General features: G+C 48.8%; 1 protein-coding gene across 2 annotated transcripts; it reads right to left on the reverse strand.

Moving 5' to 3' along the window:
- Positions 1-3264: 3264 nt before the first annotated feature.
- PARP16 (poly(ADP-ribose) polymerase family member 16) lies at positions 3265-12845 on the reverse strand. 2 transcript variants are annotated; one of them, XM_038419646.2, is made up of 7 exons: positions 12783-12845; positions 11339-11543; positions 8339-8476; positions 6933-7139; positions 5387-5558; positions 4424-4565; positions 3265-4123 (listed from the first exon to the last, which is right to left on the reverse strand). In XM_038419646.2, exons 2-7 carry the CDS (start codon positions 11528-11530, stop codon positions 3979-3981), a joined length of 996 nt encoding a protein of 331 aa, XP_038275574.1. In that variant the 5' UTR covers positions 11531-11543; positions 12783-12845; the 3' UTR covers positions 3265-3978. The 2 variants fall into 2 exon arrangements, with proteins under 2 accessions (XP_038275574.1, XP_043349604.1); XM_043493669.1 differs by lacking the exon at positions 6933-7139.
- Positions 12846-22624: the final 9779 nt, after the last annotated feature.

The following is a 22624-nucleotide window of genomic DNA, read 5'->3' on the forward strand; positions in this document are numbered from 1 at the left end:
TCGGGAGCAAACACCGAGTGATTAGCGCTGTATCCACTCCTGCCTCTTAGATTCTGCCCTGCGAGCTAGGGGTGTAGTTCCCCGCTCGGGTACGTATACTCATGCTAGCTCGATGACTGCTAGTGTGAACAGAAACAGCGATGTCGCTACAGCAGCCTGAGCAGTATTGATACAGCTTCAGCGGGCCGAGTACAAACCTGCCTGAACCCAGTGGGTACGTACTTGGTACAGCTGAGCTGTACCCATGCTGCCACAGCTACCCTGCTATTTATACTCTAAATAGCTTGCAATCACTATGCACACTATGGCACTAATATATATACACACACGCACACACACTGATGTGCACCAAAAACACACACTAATGCTTTCAGAAATGGCCTGAGATCCCCCCCGTATAAGCCTAATTCCTGTAATGGAGAACCAAAGAGTAAGCTGCCTTAAAGAGAGAGATCGAGAGGCTTCTGTCCTCCACTCCATGGAACAATAAAATGTTAATTGAGAAGTATTTTAATTTCAAATCAGCTCTATGATTAGTGCACATGTTACTTGGGTGTAGGCTATGCTGTAAAGCTGGGCAGTATTAATGGACTGTGAAAGGCAATGTGGCATTAGATGATAATGTTCTGGTTTTGCAAGCTGCACAGAGCATAAATAAAGGCGTTCTGGCAGTGAAATTCACCGGAATAAATGCTTCTAGTTCCATTCACCAATAAGAGAGATTGAATGAGAATAGATAGTGATGTAGCCACAATAGCACAGCCAGTGTTGACATGGTTTAGGCCTAATTTTGAGGGCTTGAGTTAGAAAACCTGATTACCAAGTCATTATTTCTGGCAATTAGGTGACAGAATAACATCTAGGGAAAAGATATTTTGACACACTTAATCAGTAAGGTAGTAACCCTCGTCTCGTTTGCTAGAAATATGCAGTGAGACCTTTCTGAACCTTTCATTGTTCAATGAAAAGCTGCATTGATCAAGCATAATATTAAGGGTTAGATTGCAGTCTCGAGCAGATGCATGCATCTAACTTCTATCTTTTGCCTTGGATCTCTCTAACATTCATCTAATCTGTTTTGCCAGCACTTCAGCCATCCACAGATGTTAAACTTCTAATGTGGTTACAGCAGGGGCCTCTAGTCAAGTCTGTTGGGTTTTATTCCCAGCTACATCACAGACTTGCTGTATATTCTCAGTCAAGTCACTTCTTTGTCCCTAAATTTAACCATCAGGAAAAGGGATTTAATACTTCACCACCATTTTGAAATCCTCAGATGAAGGATAATGAGAAGCATAGAGGATAATCATGGTCTTCATGCATCTTAAAAGACATTCCACTATGGCTGCAGGGAATACACATCATTTTCTTACAGTTTGGTTAATAACAGATTTCACACAGGAGCTGTTATCAAATTTTGCAGTTGATTTTTTTTTGTCAATGTGATCACCTTTAAGCACACACAACTTTTTAAAACCGCTCTTTCCTCACCCTAATAAGCAAGTCATTTAACCGCTCTCCTGAAGGTGAGAATGGCTTCCTTTGCCATTTTAAATCTTCGAAAACCATCCATTTTCACTGTAAAATGCCCCAATCACCATTTCCCCTGCACCTTACTTAGTGGCTGTGCTTCAGTTTCCCATCTGTGAAATGGACATACTACTTCCCTATGTAACACCCCTGTGAGGCTACTTTACCATAAGTCATGACAAACTTTTAGCTCCTAGAATGGATACTCCTATTAAAGATGTAAAATTGAATTTATATAATTCAAAATCTCAAAGGTGAGAAAATACACATTTCATTAAATGATATTTTGTCTCAATGCCTTTAAAAATAAGTCAGCCAACCCCAAAGTTTAATTAAAATAGTTCTGTCTGGAATAGTTCATTCCTTCCCGACACTTTGTTCACAACCTTGGCTAGTTTGCTGCTAAATCTAGTTTCACAGGGTGTAGACCATCTTTGTTGAACCCTGGCTGTCTCAAAACATAACTAATGTTTACAACACAAAATGTACCGCTTTATAAATGTGGAACTGTCCTGTTTTCACGTATCACTGTATTTAAATCTGAGATCATCATCAAGAGTGGTCAAAGTCACCCATGCTCACATCTTCACAAAAGTAAAATTTTACTGTGTTCAAAATGAGTGCTAAAAGCCCCCAGAGTTTAAAAGGGACATTGTCAATTTCAATTATTTAAAGCTGACTTGTTTAAAAAACCTGCCAGTTTTTGAGAGCACAATCTTAAAATGTGTCCTGAAGCTTTTACAAATATTTGTATTAAGGCAATTTTATATAGGGTTTTTCTGCTACCTTGCTGATACATAAAAGGAGAAACAGTGAATCTGACCCTATGCAAAGTTATCCTCATATGCACAACAAACTAAAGGAAAATTCTTTTTGCTAGCTTTTTCAGTTTTTATACTGTTAGGTGGTTTTATAACTATAGTACAGATAAAACATTGACAGGGAAGTGATTTTCAAATCTCTTTAAAAGTTCCAAGTCTAAGTGTGCACTACAATTTGATTTACAAAAAAAGTAAAATATGGCTACTACTTACATATTGGCATGAAGCCTACCTAACACAGATAATGTAATTCTGATAGAGGAAAAAACAATCTCCTTCTGATAACTTTATGTAGACAGTACATCTTACAGACACACGTACAAAGGTCAGTTATCAAGTGAAAACCTAAATGTAGTATATACTAAGCTGACATCACTCTCTGACCTCGGAAACAAAATAAATCCTGCTCTCAAAATATTTTATTTCTAAAACACTGTTTTAGGAAATATTTGGTATATTCCTACTGCAGTTATCAGGTCACAAATGCAGAAAAAGAGAAGGGACATGTACAAACAGAGTCACATGCTGGAGCATCATGTGACCACTTTGCACTGCACCATTGGCTGCGAAAACAGTGTTCCCAGACCAAGAGATCTGCTAGTGGCATAGACCTTCCCCTTCCTTCTTGATGGGAAGCCCCTGCCCAGCGCTGATCCCAAGCTCCCATTTGAGCCTGTTAGACATAGGGACCAGCCCTGCATATAGTGGGCCCCTTTGTGGGGGAGGGCCAAGATGAACTTTGATCTTACACCCTCCCCAGACGTGCACTGTATGCTCTCTGAACCTAGGTGAGGATCTGGCCCATTGTACTGTACTTAAGACATATTCCTCATCATCACCTACAGTCCTCTAAAATTCAGTATTAATTCTTTATCCAGTGATGTTATTTTCAATAACAAGAACATTCAGATCCTTCCGATTTGGTTACTGTTTTATTTATAATGTTTTGTTACAATCACTGTGCCTATATATAATCCCCTGTCAAAAACTGTAATTAAGATGATCCTGCTTTATCATATGAGAAACAGCACTTTTCCTCTTCAGTAAAGACATAGGGTTTCTCAAGTCAAAGCAATAAAACCTACTGCGGGTTTACCTTTGTGTGAGGTAAAGAGAATTCCTCCCTTCCAATAACGTTATAAATAAATATTGCTGTTTTAATCTGGCAGAGAATAAACACCCCCAATACAGGGGTGCTGAGAGAAACTGAACCAAACTGTAAACCCTGTGTATGATAGAAACCACTTAAAGTCAGGGAGTGTGGCAGCACCCCCAGTTCCAGCACCTACAGCCCGATAGTTTCCACACTAAAGTTTTAATTAATTGTAAATAAAGATTTTCTTGGACCATTGACTAAAACGTGTACAGAACTGTTCACATTCTACTTCAGCGTCCCTAGGGCAAGAATGGCAGCTCCCTTTTAAGCCCATCAGGCTCCGTCATTACTCAAAGAAAGAAAACAACTTAAACAAGGAAAAAATGGAAAGGAGGCCATGAAGGTAATGCAACTGGAATATAACCAAATGCTCGAGACCCCATTTCCAGAGCGCTGGTACAGATGCAGTAGGTTGGAGATCTCCTATCATTAAGGCACATGGTGAACATAACAGCATATAAACCAGCTTGCTCATCCTTCCGAGACAAACATTCTATTCCAGTAGTAGAGGAAGGCCGGTGAGTTGCCTGCACTTATAACAATTAGCAGTAGTAGATACATCATCATCATTATAGCAAAACCATGATTGGAAAACCAAGATAACTGACTAGAAGGCCTGTGGAAAGAAAAAAATTCATAAAAAGCATGAATTACATCAAATATAAGCTTGTCACATTTAAGACACATTTATTATGTTTTATTATTTTTAAATGATCTTGCAAGCTTTGATAAAGATTTTCCTAGCTACTACATTTGCTCCTTTATTTGCTTTGGGATCCCTTTTTGCTTCCTGTAAATAGAAGCATGTCTTGCTTTTGTATTTTTGGATTTTGAGAGAGAGAATGATGTACAAATAAGATCTCTGTCTATCTGGCACTTGCACCATGCTCATTATACTGGTGAGCTGAACTCTTACCTCCTGTGTTGTTTCTGTGAATACACTAATAAGTATTTAACTCGTAAAAGCTGATTGTTTGTGACAACAAAGTATTTCTGAGGAACATCACCCCCTTCACTGTTTTTTACTCTTGCTCTTTTCCTGTCTATTTCTTCTGAATCTGTATGGGACAAAAAGAGGTTTTCTTGGAAATGGGAAGGAAAGCAAAAGCACATGTATGACAGTAAAGGAAGACGGGTCAAGGCACAGGACTTGGAGTTAGGAAACAGGGCTCTTATTCCTTCCTGTACCTAAAATTTCCTTGGTCCCTCTTAACATCCCAAAGGAGAATCAGAGTTGTGTTAAGGCTACACCGGCCCCTAATGGTTATCCCTGGCATGGGGGTACTGTGGATTGGGAGTGGAGAAGGGGCACATTAGAGATAGGAGAAGGCAGGCCTAGAGCACAATGCTTGAGGGGTTGCTAACATCAGAAAGGATCAACAAATAATACAACAGGATCTAGAACTGTGGGAAGAAAGCAGCAAAATGAAATTTGACTACTAGAGTACAGGCCTTGTTAGGAGTCAAACATGCATAAATACAGAATGCGTATTAATCTTGCTGTTACACGAATACCTTGGCTTGGGTTCACTTCTGAAACAAATGGAATAACTCTGTATTACAGAACACATTCTGTTATCGTATTGATGCTAGATTAAAACAAAATAGGACGCTATTTTGGTTTCTATACTGATCTAGCTGGGTCCCACTACCAGAATGATCAAGTTTTATTGTTTCCATTTTTGTGGAAAGCTTTTGTAGATTTGCTAATGGGTCATTCAGAAAAGGTGCCCCCCGGTTCAGTTTCTGCAGGAGGGAAACAAGTGTACACACGAGTACATTTTTAGCTGTATTACTGCACATTTACACAACCTAAGACTGAGGAGTATTAATAGAAGATTAACAAATACTCTAGTTGTAATTATTTTTATACACTCACCTTTCTTCTTCACCTGGCATTTTACATCTGGATGATCGATAATCTCACAAACAGCTACGCAACTAAGGATAGGGCCCAAAACACTGTGTTGCCACCCAAGACCATGAGGGCTATAAAGTAGAGCGAGGCTTAGATCACTGGTAAGGTAGGTACCTTCACCAAACAAGGATGTCTGAAATAGCACAAAGGTAAATCGAGAGAGACTACATCAGATGAAACACTCTGAATGTCCACATTGAACAATAATACAGCGTACCACTGCGCTTTCCTTTCCAAATGCCAGCATGCTATTTCCAAAAGTATTATGGAGCTTAAAAACACAGCAGTGAAATTCAGAAGTCTCAGATCTTAAACTCCTGGACTACAGACAGATTTTGTACCAGTGTAACTATTTCAGTTAGGGGTGTGACTTTTTTTTTTTTAAATGGATTAAGCTAGACCAGTATAAGCACTTTTTTTAAACCACGCTCAGGAGGTTGTACAGCTTTAATTATGCTGGTATATTCAAAGTGGTGCAACTTTTGTGCATGGACAAGGCCTTAGTGACATTTAGAAACCTGCCTTGTGAGGGAGAAAAGTTATTTTCAAGTATGATTTTTTTTTCCAAATGCAATTGCTTTACTAGTTCAGAAACATGGGATTTGCCACCCCATCTAATCTAGCACGCTGCCTCCCACTGTAGTCAATGTGATAATTCATGAGGGTGGAGGAAAAAAATCAAAACGCACCATGCCAGCTGTGCCCTCCTGGGAAGGAAAAGATTCTTTCTTGCCCTCTGTAACCCTAAAAGTGTGGGCCTTTTAACTTTTTTTTTTGTTTTCATGTGAACTTTGGTGCTTATGAAAGTGAGGTAGTAAGAATGTGGGGATGAAATTAAAAACAATAAGTCACTGTTTCACATGTGACCCAGGTTGGTAATGACTGTGTGTTTTTACTGTCTGGCAGCTATGTGACAATCTACATGAAAATATGTGATAGTCCCAGCTAGCTTCTATCAAACAGGTATGGACATCCACAAAGTCCCACCCGCCCCACCAAATGACATCCTTCTTAGCAATCTCCTGTCAGATGCAAAGGACTCTCAATTGGTAGGTAGTTTCTCACCGTTAGAGGTGGTCCAAGGTTGAGACCTGGGCAGAGAGTGCCTACATTGACCATGTTCCTCCTGGTATAAGGCTAGAGATCTTCCATCTCTAGGGCTGTCAAATAAGCCAGCATTTTTCAGAGGCACTAAATTCATCTCTCTTTTTTTTATTTTTAAAGTGAAGGATGGCTACAACCAGGCATATTGGAGAAACGACTATAATTTAATGCCTATGTTTCACATCACCTGCATTTTTTAAGCTCAGTCTGAATTCTAAAACCCAGTACAATCATATGCAAAGTTAACTGCGTTGCCATCAAGGAAAACAAATAGCAACATGAGATATCAGATCACATTTTTTTATCCCTACACAAGTTTGTACATGTGTTTAAAACACCCCTCAAAGTTTGTGAATGAAGGATAAAGCTGTGTGTTTAATGCAAGAAATATTGGAAACCTTACCCTATTTAAATGGCAATGTAAACCATTGTGCAGTATGGAATGGAAGTTCTCAAGGCGACTCCCATGGAATGCATAAATAAGGTTCCTTTCTCCCCTGGTTTCATCAAATTTGGCATTCATCTGATCACAATACACTATTTCAAACAGGAAGTCGGGAGTAGGAACGGCATCACTTGACATTCCTGTCAACTCTTGGATCTTCTCATACTTAAAAACAGAAAGGAATCCTAGTGTTATTTTTTTAAAAGGTCTAGATTGTTCACTGGAAATTTGCTTACTCTCAGATCCTTTCCTAGTTCCTATATATATTTACCTATGCACATTTATAATTCAGTATTAATACCCAGCTAGCTGGTAATGATAACCATAGAAGACCAAGTGGATTGTGGAAACTGCAAGGGTTTATTTTGCCTCCACGCTCCTGCCCTCTTCTCCTTTGCTGCTTCTCTACGAATATTCATGAGTGTTGAGTGTTAAGGTTATGACATCAAAGTTAAATGTCCCCCCACCTCCTCTCCCAATAATGGGAGTCAGATATCAGAGTTAAGTGGATGATGCAATGAGAGGGAGGAAAAGAAGAGAGACATCTTTATGGTGTCATCATCCCAACACACAAACAAGGCTATGATATAGATATATTCATGAGATATGTTCCTTGGGAAAGAAAAAGATGTGGAACTAAAAGACATTTTTATCGTTTCCAGGAGCATCCACAGCTCTCTTAGGTACTTACGCAGTCTCCACTATTGTAGTATCTGAGTGCCTCACAAGTTTAACACACTTATCCTCACAACATCCCCATGAGGTAGTGCACATTTTACAGATTGGAACCTGAGGCACAGAGAGACTAAGTTACCTATGCAAGATCATACGTGGAGGCTGTGGCGGAGCATGGAAACAAACCCCGGTATCCTGCGTCCTGGGCTGGCACCTGAACCACTAGCTCATTCTTCCTCCTCAACATGAGGTGTTTTCTAAATAGAAAAAGTGGCACGGTCCCTGCCCTGAGGCCCTCACAATCTAAACACAGGGTAGGAGTACAACATTCAATAGAGTGGTCAACTGCGATAAACCATATATTAGCAATATAAGGGTTTTGCTAAGACAAACCTTTGGGGTTTTAATAGGAAATAATAGATTAATCACCACTCAGTCATTCACTTGCTTTTGCTGCACGCATTCCTTCTTCTGTTCCTTCTCTATTTAGATTTTGATCTCTTTGGGGGTAAAGACACTGTCTCTTTATTCATCTATGCCTACTAGAATATGCATTCACTTGACGTACTTTTCAATCCTTACAATAAATAACCCTTAAATCCCAGGTTGAGGTAACCACCTACATGCAAGTGGTTGTGTTAAATAAAAAACTCACGTCATGAAACTTTCATAAGAATTTGAAATCTTACCTCCTTTTTCTTAGTACTTTGTATAGTTAAGAATTTAGATGATAAAATCCAGCTAAACAGATCCCATGTCCTTTTATCTGTGTCTGAAATAGACTCTGGAAGTTCTTTTAAGCTTGGCAAAGCATTTGTATCTGCAAGCTAAGATAAGAAAGATGATTAGTGTGGTTTGCATCTCTTCATCATCACGATTAAATAGAGACCTCTAGTGGTAAGAAAATAATATTTCACTCTAATGAGGATCTGTGGGGTACAAGTTGAAAAACAATTTCCAATTAATTACAAGAATCGCTTCTGAAAAAACTTGCACTGAGATTATGTGGGGAAATTTGTCATTTGTTCTGACATGCAACACTGAGTACTATGTTTGAGCAAGTTACAGGTCTTCCATAATTCTATGATCTATATTCAGCAGCAGCATCCATGGGGTATGCATAAGAACAGTGAGCAAAAACGTCTGAATGTGGTCACTACATCAACACAGAGGCAATATCTGGAATGGTATAAGTGTGACCAGATATTGCCATCCCATGCAATATTTTTGGGAACCATACCGTATTAAGTTATGTATCACTGTGGGCATAGGCGCCGACTCTGTGGGTGCTCCGGGGCTGGAGCACCCACGGGGATAAATTAGTGGGTGCTTTGCATCCACCGGCAGCCAAGCTCTCCTCACCCCCCACCCCACCTCCTCCTCCCCTGAACACGCCGCATCCCCTCTTCTCTACCTAGCTCCCAGCACTTCCCACCCGGCCACTGCCAAACTCCTCCCCGCCTCCCCGTCCCCGAGCGGCTCGGGGATGGGGGGGAGGAGCAAGAACATTGGTGCGCAGAGGGGAAGAGGCTGGGATGGGGCCAGGATTTGGGGAAGGAGTCGGCATGTTGGCAGGGAGCGGACGGAGTTGGGGCAGGGACTTTGGGGAACGGGTTGGAATGGGGGCAGGGGTGGCAGGGGGTCGAGGACCCACGGGAAAGAGGGGAAGTTGGCACCTATGACTGTGGGCCAGGGATTATATGCAACACCAGGAGGGAGAGTTACCACAATGCCCCCATGAATCAAAACAGTGAGGGGGTGATTACGGTGACTCATTTAAGTTGTAAACACCTCCAGAGAGATGCCACCCCGAGGAGGCTTGCACATACTGGTTCAAATTGGATTTTCCAGAGAGCAACAGACAGGGAAAAAATAAAAGGCTTTTGATATTATTTCACCTGTTAAACCTTTTCAGACTTTCAAACTTAGACTTAGAGGCTTCCAAGTCTACATTTGTCATTTACCTTCTAAATCTCTATTCCTTAATCTTACTTACTGCATTTCAGACTTGCAAAATTTTACTTACCCACTTATATTGGGCAGACAACATATCAATTTTTTTTATTATTAACTGGGCAAGAGTAGGTATTTTGTTTGAGCTAGTAAATGTACATAGTTTTGCACAGCTGCTTAGGCTCTTTAGTTATAGCGAAAACAATGCATTTTAAACCCGCTTTATAGATTCTACTCAACTTAGCTATAAACCCTTGGGCCGGGGCCTCATTTTTATGATTGTCTGTAAAGAGCTATGTAGGTTTTTGCCCATATACAAGTTATAACACAATATACGCAGTAGTATGACAACTTTTCTACTTTTTAACTTTATTTATTTTTTTAACTTCCAGAGCTGTGTACAAATTACACTGCATTTATTTGGAAGGACACCATTAAAACAGTGATTCCCTATTTCCCCTTATGCAGAGGTCTATGTGCTGCTGCATGTGCTCAATATGGCATCAGTCTGTTTGTTCAACATCACAAGCCCAAAAAGGTGTTTTCCTCCAACCAAACCGGAAGTTCATCTTTGGACAGGGCCTATGTCTGGAAAGTTTCCATCCTAGAGGAGGGTTTTTCAGAAAGTTGTGAGTAGTTGAATATGTTATAGTGGCAGCTGTTTTGCAATTTTCACTACTGGACAGTGTTCAAACACATACATACAGAGCACAACCTAACAGCCTCATGTGTAGTTAGAAAAATCAAGATTGGGTGAGGGGATTAGGAGAATTATGTTAGCCACTTGTCCTTAACAAGGATCAAGTTTTTATAATATATGTGCTGCTAATGCTTACGCCATATTTTGCCACGGCCGGGAATCTGTCCGTGTCCTTGGTGTGTACAGAAAGCCAGATAAATTGAACAGGCTCCAGAATTAAGGGCCTGAAGCAATAGCTGCAGGGAGCAGGAACTCCTAGTGAATCAGACTCTTACCCCCAACCTGAGAGGACAAGGGGACAAATGTACAATGCAGGAAAGCACTGTGTGGGAGTGGTAACCCTCCACTGCTCCTCTCAGTCAGCCAGAAAACAAGGGGAAGGTAAGGCAAGCCCGTACAGCCTACCTACAGCAGCACAGCCGGTGTGTTTAAACCAGGAGGTGCCAGAAATGGAGTCAGCATTATTCAAGTGGATAATCATGTTAATAACATTTAGCACATTTCACCTTGGAGGCACTTTACAGATATTAATTAATTGCTCCTAACGACACTACTGCAAAGTAGCATTCCGTGCATCAGTAATGAAAATGAGTGACTTGTTTATACGATCTGTTCTGGGCTTTGTTTTTATGTGGAACTAATTACACGTGTGCTCTGAAGGAATACCTCCTGTTCTTAGAATCATAGAATCATAGAATATCAGGGTTGGAAGGGACCCCAGAGGGTCATCTAGTCCAACCCCCTGCTCAAAGCAGGACCAAGTCCCAGTTAAATCATCCCAGCCAGGGCTTTGTCAAGCCTGACCTTAAAAACCTCTAAGGAAGGAGATTCTACCACCTCCCTAGGTAACGCATTCCAGTGTTTCACCACCCTCTTAGTGAAAAAGTTTTTCCTAATATCCAATCTAAACCTCCCCCATTGCAACTTGAGACCATTACTCCTCGTTCTGTCATCTGCTATCTGTCATTCTTCCTCTCCTCTCCCCTCCCCGCTCACCCGGTGCCAAGCTGTCCCCTCCGAGGGGATAACAACTCACCAATGCATCAAAATCCTTGCTCTCCTCATTGGCATAGAGGCCTGGAAAGGGTCTCAGGACGGAATCACGCTTGTAGCTCTGTAAAGCAGAGACAAAGAGGCTGCACTTCAGATCCGCAGCCAAGATGTCCCTGTGGGTGGCCTCCTTGATCTTCTCCCTCAGGGCAGCATCGCTGGGCCTGTGGGGCAGCATCCCCACCAGGGGTCTGGCCAGGAAACACACAGGGCAGCAGCTCAGCAGAGATTAAAGCCCCTCCCTAACACTCACCGGGCGGGGGAGGGGCTGGAGGGACCAATCTACCACCCCACAGCTGTCCTCACCCCACCCACACACCCGGCCATCCCTGTCTCAGCGACTTACACAACAAGTACCCTGCCCCGCAGTTCCCCTCCATCTCACGGCTTGGGCCCCCGGCCCACCCCAAACACTGCCCCCCCACCTCCTCCTCTCTCCCCTCCTGGCCCCGGCCTGCCCCCCTTCCCTACACTGCCACCCCCTCTCTCCCTTACTGCCCCCCGGCCTGCCCCCCCGCCTCCTCCTCTCTCCCCTACTGCCCCCCGGCCTGCCCCCCCGCCTCCTCCTCTCTCCCTTACTGCCCCCCGGCCTGCCCCCCCGCCTCCTCCTCTCTTCCCTACTGCCCCCCGGTCTGCCCCCCGGCCTCCTCCTCTCTCCCCTACTGCCCCCCCCGCCTCCTCCTCTCTCCCTACACTGCCCCCCCAGCCTGCCCCCCCTTCCCTACACTGCCCCCCCGCCTCCTCCTCCTCTCTCCCCTACTGCCCCCCCGGCCTGCCCCCCCACCTCCTCCTCCTCTCTCCCCTACTGCCCCCCGGCCTGCCCCCCCGCCTCCTCCTCTCTCCCCTACTGCCCCCCGGCCTGCCCCCCCCCGCCGCCTCCTCTCTCCCTTACTGCCCCCCGGCCTGCCCCCCCGCCTCCTCCTCTCTCCCCTACTGCCCCCCCGCCTCCTCCTCTCTCCCCTACTGCCCCCCGGCCTGCCCCCCCGCCTCCTCCTCTCTCCCTTACTGCCCCCCGGCCTGCCCCCCCGCCTCCTCCTCTCTCCCCTACTGCCCCCCGGCCTGCCCCCCCGCCTCCTCCTCTCTCCCTTACTGCCCCCCGGCCTGCCCCCCCGCCTCCTCCCTCTCTCCCTACTGCCCCCCGGTCTGCCCCCCCGCCTCCTCCTCTCTCCCCTACTGCCCCCCGGCCTGCCCCCCGGCCTCCTCCTCTCTCCCCTACTGCCCCCCGCCTCCCCCTTCTCCCCTACTGCCCCCCGCCTCCTCCTCTCTCCCTACACTCCCCCCCCAGCCTGCCCCCCCTTCCCTACACTGCCCCCCCGCCTCCTCCTCTCTCCCCTACTGCCCCCCCAGGCTCCTCCTCTCTCCCCTACAGGCCCTACTGTCCCTTCTCCCCCATATTGCTCCCATCCCCCGTTGCCCCCCGCGCTACGCACCCGGCGGCGCGGGCCCAGCAGCGTCCCCCGCTCGCCCCGCCCCGCCCCGCCCGCGGCCGGAAGCCCCGGCTCCCCCGGTTCCGCGGCCCCGCCCACCCCGCCGCCGGACGGCGCCTCCTCCCGCACACGGCCCTGGCGGCGCCGGGCGAGCGAGCGAGCGGGGGCAGCGGCCCGCCCGATCCCCGCGGGGCTCCGGAAAGGGGAGAGCCCCCCCGTGTCTCGGCTGGGCCCGGCCCGGATCGGGGCCGGGGGGGACCCCGTCAGCGCCACCCCCCTGCCCTGGGTCACCACCGCCCGTGACTGTCCATCTGACCCCCCCTTGTCTGTCTCCCCGCGATTCCCCCCATTCTCCATCTGACCCCCCCTTGTCTGTCTCCCCGCGATTCCCCCCATTGTCCATCTGACCCCCCCTTGTCTGTCTCCCCGCGATTCCCCCCATTGTCCATCTGACCCCCCCTTGACTGTCTCCCCCGCGATTCCCCCCATTGTCCATCTGACCCCCCCTTGTCTGTCCCCCCCGCAACTCCCCCCATTGTCCATCTGAACCCCCCTTGTCTGTCCCCCGCGATTCCCCCCATTGTCCATCTGACCCCCCTTGTCTGTCTCCCCCGCAATTCCCCCCGTTGTCCATCTGACCCCCCCTTGTCTGTCTGCCCCGCAATTCCCCTCCATTGTCCATCTGACCCCCCCTTGTCTGTCTCCCCTGCGATTCCCCCCATTGTCCATCTGACCCCCCCTTGTCTGTCCCCCGCGATTCCCCCATTGTCCATCTGACCCCCCCTTGTCTGTCCCCCGCGATTCCCCCCATTGTCCATCTGACCCCCCCTTGTCTGTCTCCCCGCGATTCCCCCCATTCTCCATCTGACCCCCCGTCTGACCTCCCGCGATTCCCCCCATTGTCCGTCTGACCCCCCCTTGTCTGTCCCCCGCGATTCCCCCCATTGTCCATCTGACCCCCCCTTGTCTGTCTCCCCGCGATTCCCCCCATTGTCCATCTGACCCCCCCTTGTCTGTCTCCCCGCGATTCCCCCCATTGTCCATCTGACCCCCCCTTGTCTGTCTCCCCCGCGATTCCCCCCATTGTCCATCTGACCCCCCCTTGTCTGTCCCCCCCGCAACTCCCCCCATTGTCCATCTGAACCCCCCTTGTCTGTCCCCCGCGATTCCCCCCATTGTCCATCTGACCCCCCTTGTCTGTCTCCCCCGCAATTCCCCCCGTTGTCCATCTGACCCCCCCTTGTCTGTCTGCCCCGCAATTCCCCTCCATTGTCCATCTGACCCCCCCTTGTCTGTCTCCCCTGCGATTCCCCCCATTGTCCATCTGACCCCCCCTTGTCTGTCCCCCGCGATTCCCCCATTGTCCATCTGACCCCCCCTTGTCTGTCCCCCGCGATTCCCCCCATTGTCCATCTGACCCCCCCTTGTCTGTCTCCCCGCGATTCCCCCCATTCTCCATCTGACCCCCCGTCTGACCTCCCGCGATTCCCCCCATTGTCCGTCTGACCCCCCCTTGTCTGTCCCCCGCGATTCCCCCCATTGTCCATCTGACCCCCCCTTGTCTGTCTCCCCGCGATTCCCCCCATTGTCCATCTGACCCCCCCTTGTCTGTCTGCCCCGCGATTCCCCTCCATTGTCCATCTGACCCCCCCTTGACTGTCTCCCCCCGCGATTCCCCCCATTGTCCATCTGACCCCCCCTTGTCTGTCCCCCCCGCAACTCCCCCCATTGTCCATCTGAACCCCCCTTGTCTGTCCCCCGCGATTCCCCCCATTGTCCATCTGACCCCCCCTTGTCTGTCTCCCTGCGATTCTCCCCCATTGTCCATCTGACCCCCCTTGTCTGTCTCCCCCGCAATTCCCCCCGTTGTCCATCTGACCCCCCCTTGTCTGTCTGCCCCGCGATTCCCCTCCATTGTCCATCTGACCCCCCCTTGTCTGTCTCCCCTGCGATTCCCCCCATTGTCCATCTGACCCCCCCTTGTCTGTCCCCCGCGATTCCCCCATTGTCCATCTGACCCCCCCTTGTCTGTCCCCCGCGATTCCCCCCATTGTCCATCTGACCCCCCCTGTCTGTCTCCCCGCGATTCCCCCCATTCTCCATCTGACCCCCCCGTCTGACCCCCCGCGATTCCCCCCATTGTCCGTCTGACCCCCCCTTGTCTGTCCCCCCCCCGCGACTCCCCCCATTGTCCATATGAACCCCCCTTGTCTGTCTCCCCCACGATTCCCCCTCATTGTCCATCTGACCCCCCCTTGTCTGTCTCCCCCACGATTCCCCCTCATTGTCCATCTGACCCCCCCTTGTCTCCCCGCGATTCCCCCCCATTGTCCATCTGACCCCCCCTTGTCTGTCTCCCCCGCAATTCCCCCCGTTGTCCATCTGACCCCCCCTTGTCTCTCTCCCCCGCGATTCCCCCTATTGTCCATCTGACCCCCCCGTCTGACCCCCCGCGATTCCCCCCATTCTCCATCTGACCCCCCCTGTCTGACCCCCCGCGATTCCCCCCATTCTCCATCTGACCCCCCCTTGTCTGTCCCCCCCGCGATCCCCCCCTTGGCCATCTGACCCCCCCTTGTCTGTCTCCCCCACGATTCCCCCCCATTGTCCATCTGACCCCCCCTTGTCTGTCTCCCCCGCGATTCCCCCCCGTTGTCCATCTGACCCCCCCTTGTCTGTCTGCCCCGCGATTCCCCTCCATTGTCCATCTGACCCCCCCTTGTCTCTCTCCCCCGCGATTCCCCCCATTCTCCATCTGACCCCCCCTGTCTGACCCCCCGCGATTCCCCCCATTGTCCATCTGACCCCCCCTTGTCTGTCCCCCACGATTCCCCCCATTGTCCATCTGACCCCCCCTTGTCTGTCTCCCCGCGATTCCCCCCATTCTCCATCTGACCCCCCCGTCTGACCCCCCCGCGATTCCCCCCATTGTCCATCTGACCCCCCCTGTCTGTCTCCCCCGCGATCCCCCCCTTGGCCATCTGACCCCCCCTTGTCTGTCTCCCCCACGATTCCCCCTCATTGTCCATCTGACCCCCCCTTGTCTGCCCGCGATTCCCCCCCATTGTCCATCTGACCCCCCTTGTCTGTCTCCCCGCGATTCCCCCCCTTGTCCATCTGACACCCCCTTGTCTGTCTCCCCCGCGATTCCCCCCGTTGTCCATCTGACCCCCCGTCTATCTCCCCCGCGATACCCCCCCTTGTCTGTCTCCCCGCGATTCCCCCCCATTGTCCATCTGACCCCCCCTTGTCTCTCTCCCCCGCGATTCCCCCCATTGTCCATCTGACCCCCCCTTGTCTCTCTCCCCCGCGATTCCCCCCATTGTCCATCTGACCCCCCCTTGTCTGTCTCCCCCGCAATTCCCCCCGTTGTCCATCTGACCACCCGTCTATCTCCCCCGCGATACCCCCCCTTGTCTGTCTCCCCGCGATTCCCCCCATTGTCCAACTGATCCCCCCGTCTGTCTCCCCGCGATTCCCCCCCATTGTCCATCTGATCCCCCCTGTCTATCTCCCCCGCGATTCCCTCCATTGTCCATCTGACCCCCCGTCAGTCTCCCCCGCGATTCCCCCCCATTGTCCATCTGACCCCCCTTGTCTGTCTCCCCGCGATTCCCCCCCATTGTCCATAGACCCCCCCTTGTCTGTCTCCCCCGCGATTCCCCCGTTGTCCATCTGACCCCCCCTTGTCTGTCTGCCCCGCGATTCCCCTCCATTGTCCATCTGACCCCTCCTTGTCTGTCTCCCCGCGATTCCCCCCCATTGTCCATCTGACCCCCCCCGTCTATCTCCCCCGCGATTCCCCCCCATTGTCCATCTGACCCCCCCTTCTCTGTCTCCCCACGATTCCCCCTCATTGTCCATCAGACCCCCCCCTTGTCTGTCTCCCGTGATTCCCCCCCATTGTCCATCTGACCCCCCCTTGTCTCTCTCCCCCGCGATACCCCCCATTGTCCATCTGACCCCCGCTTGTCTATCCCCCCCGCGATTCCCCCCATTGTCCATCTGAACAACCCTTGTCTGTCCCCCGCGATTCCCCCCTTGTCCATCTGAACCCCCCTTGTCTGTCTCTCCCGCGATCCCCCCCTTGGCCATCTGACCCCCCCTTGTCTGTCTCCCCGCGATTCCCCCTCTTGTCCATCTGACCCCCGTCTATCTCCCCCGCGATACCCCCCCATGTCTGTTTCCCCCGCGATTCCCCCCGTTGTCCATCTGACCCCCGTCTATCTCCCCCGCGATACCCCCCCTTGTCTGTCTCCCCGCAATTCCCCCCATTGTCCATCTGACCCCCCCTTGTCTGTCTCCCCGCGATTCCCCCCCATTGTCCATCTGACCCCCCCTTGTCTGTCTCCCCGCGATCCCCCCCATTGTCCATCTGACCCCCCCCTTGTCTGTCTGCCCCGCAACTCCCCCCATTGTCTATCTGCCTCCCGACTATCCTTATGACCCCCCCAACTGTACCCCCCATTGTCTGTCTTCCCTGCGATTCCCCCCATTGTCTGCCTCCCGACTTTCCTTCTGACCCCCCCCAACTGCACCCCCCATTGTCTGTCTTCCCCGCGATTCCCTCCCATTGTCTGCCTCCCGACTTTCCTTCTGACCCCCCCGACTGCACCCCCCATTGTCTGTCTTCCCCGCGATTTCCCCCCCATTGTCTGTCTGCCTCCTGACTTTCCTTCTGACCCCCCCGACTGCACTCCCCATTATCTGTCTCCCCCGTGATTCCCCCCCATTGTCTATCTGCCTCCCAATTTTCCTTCTGACCCCCCAATTGTCCTCCCCCCCCGACTTTCCTCCTGTCTCCCCATTGTCCTTCTGTCCCCCTGATTGCTCCCTCCCATTGTCTGTCTCCCCATTGTCTATCTGTCCCCTGGCTTTTCTTCTATCCCCCCCGACTTTCCTCCTGTCTCCCCATTGTCCTTCTGTCCCCCTGACTGCTCCCTCCCATTGTCTGTCTCCCCATTGTCTATCTGTCCCCTGGCTTTTCTTCTGTCCCCCCCCCCCGACTTTCCTCCTGTCTCCCCATTGTCCTTCTGTTCCCCTGACTGCTCCCTCCCATTGTCTGTCTCCCCATTGTCTATCTGTCCCCTGGCTTTTCTTCTGTCCCCCCCCGACTTTCCTCCTGTCTCCCCATTGTCCTTCTGTCCCCCTGACTGCTCCCTCCCATTGTCTGTCTCCCCTTTGTCTATCTGTCCCCTGGCTTTCCTTCTGTCTCCCCAACTGTTGGTCTGTTGCTGTCCCTAAGTCTGCCCCTAACTTTCTGTCCCCCCCATTTTCTACCCCCCAATTTTCCCTCTGTCCCCACAATCTGCCTCCTGACTTTCCTCCTATCTCCCCATTGTCTTTTCTGTTCCCCCAGCTTTCCTTCTGTCCTCCTGACTGTCGGCCTGTCGCTGTCCCCACCGTTGTCTGTCCCCCAACTTTCCTTCTGTCCCCCTGACTTTGTCCCCCAACTGACTAGCTGTCCCTCTTTCCTTTGCCTTTTTTCTCTTTCCCATTCCCTCCTTGCCCACTTTCTCCTTCCCTCCCTCTCTCTCCCTCAATCCCTTGTATTTTACCCCCTCCCCCGCCTTCTTTCATCTTTGTCCTTCATTCCTCACTTTCCATCCACCCTCTCTCTGTCCTTCCCCCTCCCTCTCCATCCTTCCATCCTTTTTCCCTTCCCTTTATTCATAGCTTCCATTCTTTTCTCCATTCAGTTGCTCATTGCACTGTTTTGCTCTCCACTCCCTGTCTTTCTTTCCCTCCTTTCTGCCCCCATCATGTTCCTTTCCCACTCTTGCCCCAGCAGAGACCTGGGGCGGGTCAACGTCTGTACTGTCCCAAGCTGGGATCATCTGAATGAAGAAATGAAAAGAGAGGAGCTTTGCAGGGTTTCATTGGCACCCTTGTAGCCTTTGGCAGAGCTGCCCTGGAAATGTTAATTTTTCCCCCCTTGCAGAAAATCTTGAGAGAAACAAGGGGGGAAATGGTTTTCCTTGAAATCTTCAGCGGAAACCAGGTATTTTCAACAGCAATTTTAATTTTAGTTAAAATTGCAGTTTTTTCCATCACAAAATAGTTCGACCAGCTCTAGCCGATACCCGTGGTGTGCTTTGTATCCCCCTTCCACAGAGGATGAGAGACTGTGACAGTGCTCAGATAGCGAGCAAGGTTCTTTAGCTGCAACTGTTGAGTGTGACCATCACAAACACGCCAAAACCCAGCCCTTGTCCTAACAGTGGTATCTACTGTGTTTTTGTAGCCGTGTTGGTCCCAGGATATTAGACAAGGTGGGTGAGGTGTTGGTCCAATAAAATATATTACCTCACTCACCTTGTTTCTCTCATGATACATACTGGCCTTTATGCCCAATCCTAGTTGAATAGGTCACCTCCAAGTGGGGGAGACTTGGCAGAGATGGGGTCTGATCTGATCTGAAGAAGAAACATCAAGCCTGTTCGAACTATTGGATAGGAAGAGGGTGCAGGACTTCATAATACAGACAGCCCCACCTCTTTGGGAGTCAAAGGAGACATGCAAGGCATAGTAGAGTTGTTCTCTTTTTCCCTGTCAGAAGATAGCATTTTTATACGGGGCACTGAGGCGGGTGAAGGCAGCGAGGGGTGTTACAGCAGTGAGAATGCACTGTTACTTGGCAAAAGACTGATGCGCAGCATGGCAAAACAGATTTCTTTTTTTAATAGTATAAATCCCATTGATTCCTAGCTTATAGGCATTAGAGCAGAAGTAAGTCTGGAGGAGGGATCTCAATGAGGAGTCGGTTGTGGCTTGGTTTATCAGCTCAGAAAGGGCATTCCATATGCAATTTATCAATTGATACAGGCTCCTTTCATGCAGAAGTGTCTTAAATGCTCAGAGAGCTTTAAAAGGCATACATGCACGGTATTTATTTAGGCAGCAGTCAGCTACTGAACTCTCTGCCCTGCAGTCCTCCTTATATAAGCCTCCCGGGCCATGATTGGCTGCTCCTCTCAGCCCCTTTCTAATTGGCTGCCTCCAGCACAGCCTCCCTAGGACTGCTTTTAACCCCTTTTCTGCCGGTGAGGGGCAGCCACCCCATCACACTCTCCTTTCTCTCCACTTGTTCTGCTGGGATCATTTTTTCTCCTAATTTTCAGCAGTTGTATGATAATGCTTGTTTTTCATCTGGCGTGGGTAGTGTAGATTATAATCCAATACATCATAATCAGGCAAACTCAATGGACAAAAATCAGTTCATGGTTTCAGTATACAGTGGGAGTGCAAACAAAAATAGTTGAATACATCTTGGGCCATCTGGAATCTTCAGAGTTGTCACCATGCTGCATGCCACTGCTTGGAATATTACAATGACAGAGGGACTAGAACTCAGGTCTCCCTGCTCCAAAAGTATGGGCTCCTGTCACTTGAGTTGAAGGATAAGCTTTAGGTGCTGTTCAGATTATATTCCATAGAATCATAGAAGTGTAGGACTAGAAGGGACCTCAACTGGTCTTCTACTCTCAGGAGTGAGTCCCCTGCACTCGGTACAGGACTAAGTAATAACTACACCATTATGACAGGTATTTGTCTAGCCTGTTCTTAAAAATCTCCAGTGAAGGAGACTCCACAACTAGCAAATCCATTACAATATCACACATAAGACACTGCTAATTATAGTAGCTTACTGTTGTAGTTATGTTCCTGAAAAATGCTACTTTAAGTGAAGCGATGTTAAGCAAATCCAATTTCCCCATAAGAATTAATGTAAATGGGAGGGTTAGGTTCCAGGGAAATATTTTTTGCCAGACAAAAGACTATATTTTATATGTATATACATACACATATAAACAGTGTAAGTTTTAAACAAACAATTTAATACTGTACTCAGCAATGAAGATTGTGAAGCTTGATTGAGGTGGTGGAGTCAGAGGGTGGAAGGGGGTGGGATATTTCCCAGGGAATGCCTTACTGCTAAATGATGAACTAGCACTTGGCTGAGCCCTCAAGGGTTAACACCCTACAAGGCAGCACGAATGGAGGGAGGGGAGACAGCATGGCAGAGAGAGACAGAGAGACACACTGTGTGTGTGAGAGAGAGAGACACGCATTGCCCCTTTAAGTATGCTGACCGCACTCTAAGTAGATTGCCTTTTTAAGTAGATCAGCAAGTTGAGACAAGCAGCTGCTGCCAGCAAGCTCCCTCCTCCCTCCGTCCTGAGCCCCCATCCCTTGTTCTATGGAGATGGGGGTCAGGAGCAGGGGGAACACCTTGACATTAGCACTCCTCTTCACCCCCTTTGCACAGCAAGCAGGAAGCACCCGGGAGCAGCTCCAAGGCAGAGGGCAGGAGCAGCACATGGCAGTGGGGCGAGGGACAGCTGAACTGCCTGGCAATTGATAGCCTGCTGGGTTGCTGCTGCACAGGGAACTTAGGAGAATGAGGAGCTGATGGGGGAGGGGGGGCAGCCCGTCCACCCTGGTTCCAAGCCCCCAGCAGGGCTGCTCTTTCTGCAAGCAGTGGACAAAGCAGGTGGCTGCCAAACAACATTATAAGGGAGCATTGCACAACTTTAAACGAGCATGTTCTCTAATTGATCAGCAACAGAACAATGTTAACTGAAACGACTTTAAGTGAGGAGTTACTGTACCCAAAATTAGATCATAATTGAATTATTTTAAGATAGTTTTCCCTGTATAAATGATGGAATTCAAAGAAAATGTTCTTTGCTTAAATATCTATAGCTGCCTTAGAAAGAGTCTTAACTGTTCTTAAATTAGCTATGTAAAATACCTTTGCATCTTTTAGATGATGAGATTTTATGATCAGGGACTGGTGTGTTGGAATAAATATGCATACAATCTTTTTCTTGATCATTTCACAGAAAATTCATTTTTCAATAACAGTTATGTAAACAAGACTTCAGTATAAAAACATAAAATTATTTGCTGCGGTATGGTTTTGTTGGAGTTTTGGAGATAAAGATCTTAAAGATACTTGGGGTTTTAAGGTTTCAGAGTAGCAGCCGTGTTAGTCTGTATTCGCAAAAAGAAAAGGAGTACTTGTGGCACCTTAGAGACTAACAAATTTATTAGAGCATAAGCTTTCGTGAGCTACAGCTCACTTCATCGGATGCATTTGGTGGAAAAAACAGAGGAGAGATTTATATACACACACACAGAGAACATGAAACAATGGGTTTATCATACACACTGTAAGGAGAGTGATCACTTAAGATAAGCCATCACCAACAGCAGGGGGGGGAAGGAGGAAAACCTTTCATGGTGACAAGCAGGTAGGCTAATTCCAGCAGTTAACAAGAATATCAGAGGAACAGTGGGGGGTGGGGTGGGAGGGAGAAATACCATGGGGAAATAGAAAAGGAGTACCGGTGGCACCTTAGAGACTAACAAATTTATTAGAGCATAAGCTTTCCTGAGCTACAGCTCACTTCATCGGATGCAATAGTTTTACTTTGTGTAATGACTCATCCATTCCCAGTCTCTATTCAAGCCTAAGTTAATTGTATCCAGTTTGCAAATTAATTCCAATTCAGCAGTCTCTCGTTGGAGTCTGTTTTTGAAGCTTTTTTGTTGAAGTATAGGTTTCAGAGTAGCAGCCGTGTTAGTCTGTATTCGCAAAAAGAAAAGGAGTACTTGTGGCACCTTAGAGACTAACAAATTTATTAGAGCATAAGCTTTCGTGAGCTACAGCTCACTTCATCGGATGCATTTGGTGGAAAAAACAGAGGAGAGATTTATATACACACACACAGAGAACATGAAACAATGGGTTTATCATACACACTGTAAGGAGAGTGATCACTTAAGATAAGCCATCACCAACAGCAGGGGGGGGAAGGAGGAAAACCTTTCATGGTGAC

The sequence above is a fragment of the Dermochelys coriacea genome, chromosome 10 (assembly GCF_009764565.3).
Source record: "Dermochelys coriacea isolate rDerCor1 chromosome 10, rDerCor1.pri.v4, whole genome shotgun sequence".
NCBI classification, from domain to species: Eukaryota; Metazoa; Chordata; order Testudines; family Dermochelyidae; genus Dermochelys; species Dermochelys coriacea.